Here is a 2,791-nt window from a genome sequence, read left to right as displayed (position 1 = left end):
GGGGGGGTGTTGAATATATGGTTTGTGCATGTATATTGTATAGTCCGGCCCACCTCCTAGTCATTGTATAGTTGAGGTTGTGGCCCACCTTGTACTCCATATATACGTGCGCTATGCACCGATCAATACATCGAGTTGCATTGCCAAAATATTCGTTTCCAACATTATCTATAGTTGTTCGAGGCAGAATATTAATTAACTACTAGTATGAGCTCTAATAAAACTAGACGATGCCCCGCATGTTGTTGCCGGAATATTTTGCAATAGATTTCTAAGATATTAATAATTTATGGAAATAAGACTATTTGGAGAAATAATATGTGAGCTAAAACTAAAAATACATATTGTTATTTGTGTTTGATTATAGTATTTTTGTAAAATATTTATTAAATATATCATGCATGTTTGCACGTTGAAGTGAATATTTTCCTATGGCTCATTGAATGTTGAAGTGAGTCTTTTCTAATGCATGTTGCTTGATGAGGTGTCATACTTGCATGTTGAGAGAAATAGAGTAGTGGGGGCTAACTATTTAGATATAGAAGATTACTACTACAGCTGATTATTACGGTGAGCTAGAAGGGTCCAGTACATGACCGGCAAAGATCACAGCCCCTGAGACCTCCTCCACGATATAAAACGCAAAAGGGTGGTCGGCGATGAACTCCAACCTCATTGCACATTTCTTCTTGCGGCCGATGACGGCGGCGCAGGCAGCCGCCACGGTGCCCTCCTCATTCACCTCGACGACGGCCTTGTGGAACACCTCGTCCAAGCGCACGTCACAGACGCTCTTGTCCATGATGCCAGACAGGTCGGCGGCCTCCTCGGTGAACGCCTCCCGAAGCCCTAGGCCTCGAAGGACTTGGGCGAGACGACAAAAGAATGACAGCTTGAACTTGGGCAGCATAAGCTCCCTCACTCTGCTTCGGAGCTTCGGCACGTGGTCAAGCAGGGAGCCACCCATATCCGCGAGAGTGCTGACCATGGCGTTGTTGGCACAGCCTGAGAAGGAAGAAAAAAGGACATACACAAAAGCTTGAGATAGAAGAAGAGCACACAGAGAGTTTTGCGGCACCGCACACACTTGTGCCTTTTCTCTGTTTCTTCTCTACAACTCATCTCATCATCTTAAATACCAGTACAAGAGACCCACGCACGCACGGGTCAGCCGCCACACTCGGCTGCTAACCCCACTAATCCAACTAACCCACTACATGCATGCACACACCGGCCAAGCCACACACAAATGGCTTGATCCGTTTTTGACTCCACACTACCTACCTTCATGCATGCACGTTCAGCACTAACTAGCCGAACGTCGCGCAACGGCCACACAGCTCGGCCGTTCACCTCCATGGATGTAGTCTGTCACTAACAAACACTTGACCACACTAATACATGTGCATGCAGGTCACATCTCTTCACATGCACTGATCACTTGGTCACCTAGTACACACGTACATGACTACGGCCACTCATCTTCTGGCTTGCCGATCTGTTCGCGTGCACTCGCTCTATCTCTGTGCTGCTGATCCGGCCGCTACGCCATGTTGCCGAGCATGTAATTTTCTTTGTACTTCGCTGACTAATGCATCTCTATGTGGCTATTACACAATGCAACAAATTAAACATGACCTAATCTTAAATGCTTAATACTAATAACAAGATTAGTTCCAACAGGCGTGCAGCCCGTCGTCCTCGTCCGGGAGGAAGACGCACATCGAGTACCGCGACATGGCATCATCACCGGCCTTGTAGGGGAGCTTGAGCACCTTGAAGCCTTCATTGTATGAGACGAAGAGCTCGCATGTTCCCGGCAGGGTCATGAAGGGGACGTCGACGGGGTCGGCGCCGTCGAGGCGGTGGAACTCATGGTCCTCGGTGAGGTTCTCTGGGAAGCGGGCCTCCCACGCGCCCTTGAAGTAGATGGCGTTGGTGAGCACGAACCTCGAGTGGTCGGTCAATGAACCCTCCGGCAGGATCTCCCAGATGAGATTGTTCGTCTCCGCCGCCGCCCACTGGTTGATCTCCTTCCTGGTCTCCTCCCTGACCTCATCCTACACATGCACGTTGTAACAAACAATGACGTACCATTGCCAATATGAAACAGCGATCAACGTCAGAGATGAAGAAAAAAAGTTAGACTGCTACCTCAGCGAAGTCGACGGCGCGTATCTCTGCCTTGTAGGACTCGGTGGCGGTGTGGAGGAAGTCCAGCGTGAGCTCCATGTGTTCCTGGTGAAATACACCGTAGGTGTAGGTGATGACAGGCCCACTGGAGCCGGACGGGTCGGAGGGGAGGCCGTGCACGAACCCGGCGAGCTCGTCGGCCGACGCGGCACCGAGCAGGGCTAGGAGCTCATCCAGAGTTCTGCCGCAGGCTCCGGCGGCCACCAGGCCGAGCGTGGTGTAGAGGGACAGCGGCGAGAAGGCGATGTTGCTGCCCCTGGTGTTGTCTCCCTCGGCGAGCTTCTTGGCCAGGCGGAGCGCGAATGCAGTCAGGCCGTCGGAGCCCATGGCCGGTGGCGGCGACGACCTGCGCTCCTTCTTGCTGTTGGAAGTTGGAACTCGCCTACTTGTTCTTCTCTTTATATTTTCTCCTTTTCTCAACTCCAGCGGTTCAATCTTCACGCAGGGTTTATATGCAACTACCAACCGACTAGCAAAGTCTTCCCTATACGTAGACAGCTAACACGGTTACCACATCCTTGCAATACTAATTTGACTACGTACTCCCTCCTTATCAAAATTCTTGTCTTAGATTTATCTAAATACGGATGTATATTAA

The 2,791-nt window shown here is 50.3% G+C and overlaps 1 protein-coding gene across 1 annotated transcript; it reads right to left on the bottom strand.

Moving 5' to 3' along the window:
* Positions 1 to 565: 565 nt before the first annotated feature.
* LOC119273185 (serpin-Z2A-like) lies at positions 566 to 2,232 on the bottom strand. The gene is made up of 3 exons (XM_037554441.1): positions 2,155 to 2,232; positions 1,682 to 2,060; positions 566 to 1,005 (listed from the first exon to the last, which is right to left on the bottom strand). Exons 1-3 carry the CDS (start codon positions 2,230 to 2,232, stop codon positions 566 to 568), a joined length of 897 nt encoding a protein of 298 aa, XP_037410338.1.
* Between the last annotated feature and the right edge of the window lie 559 nt (positions 2,233 to 2,791).

Source organism: Triticum dicoccoides, chromosome 3A (genome assembly GCF_002162155.2).
Source record: "Triticum dicoccoides isolate Atlit2015 ecotype Zavitan chromosome 3A, WEW_v2.0, whole genome shotgun sequence".
NCBI lineage: Eukaryota > Viridiplantae > Streptophyta > Magnoliopsida > Poales > Poaceae > Triticum > Triticum dicoccoides.
Note: the sequence above shows the minus strand (reverse complement) of the source record. Positions and strands in the feature narration are given on the sequence as shown.

Coding starts and splice junctions, on each gene's coding strand:
- LOC119273185 (XM_037554441.1), bottom strand. CDS start 2,232: ATGGAGCTCACGCTGGACTTCCTCCACACCGCCACCGAGTCCTACAAG. Junction 2,061..2,154: donor GCGCCGTCGACTTCGCTGAG/GTAGCAGTCTAA, acceptor GTGCATGTGTAG/GATGAGGTCAGGGAGGAGAC. Junction 1,006..1,681: donor GGACGACGGGCTGCACGCCT/GTTGGAACTAAT, acceptor CTTCCTTCTCAG/GCTGTGCCAACAACGCCATG.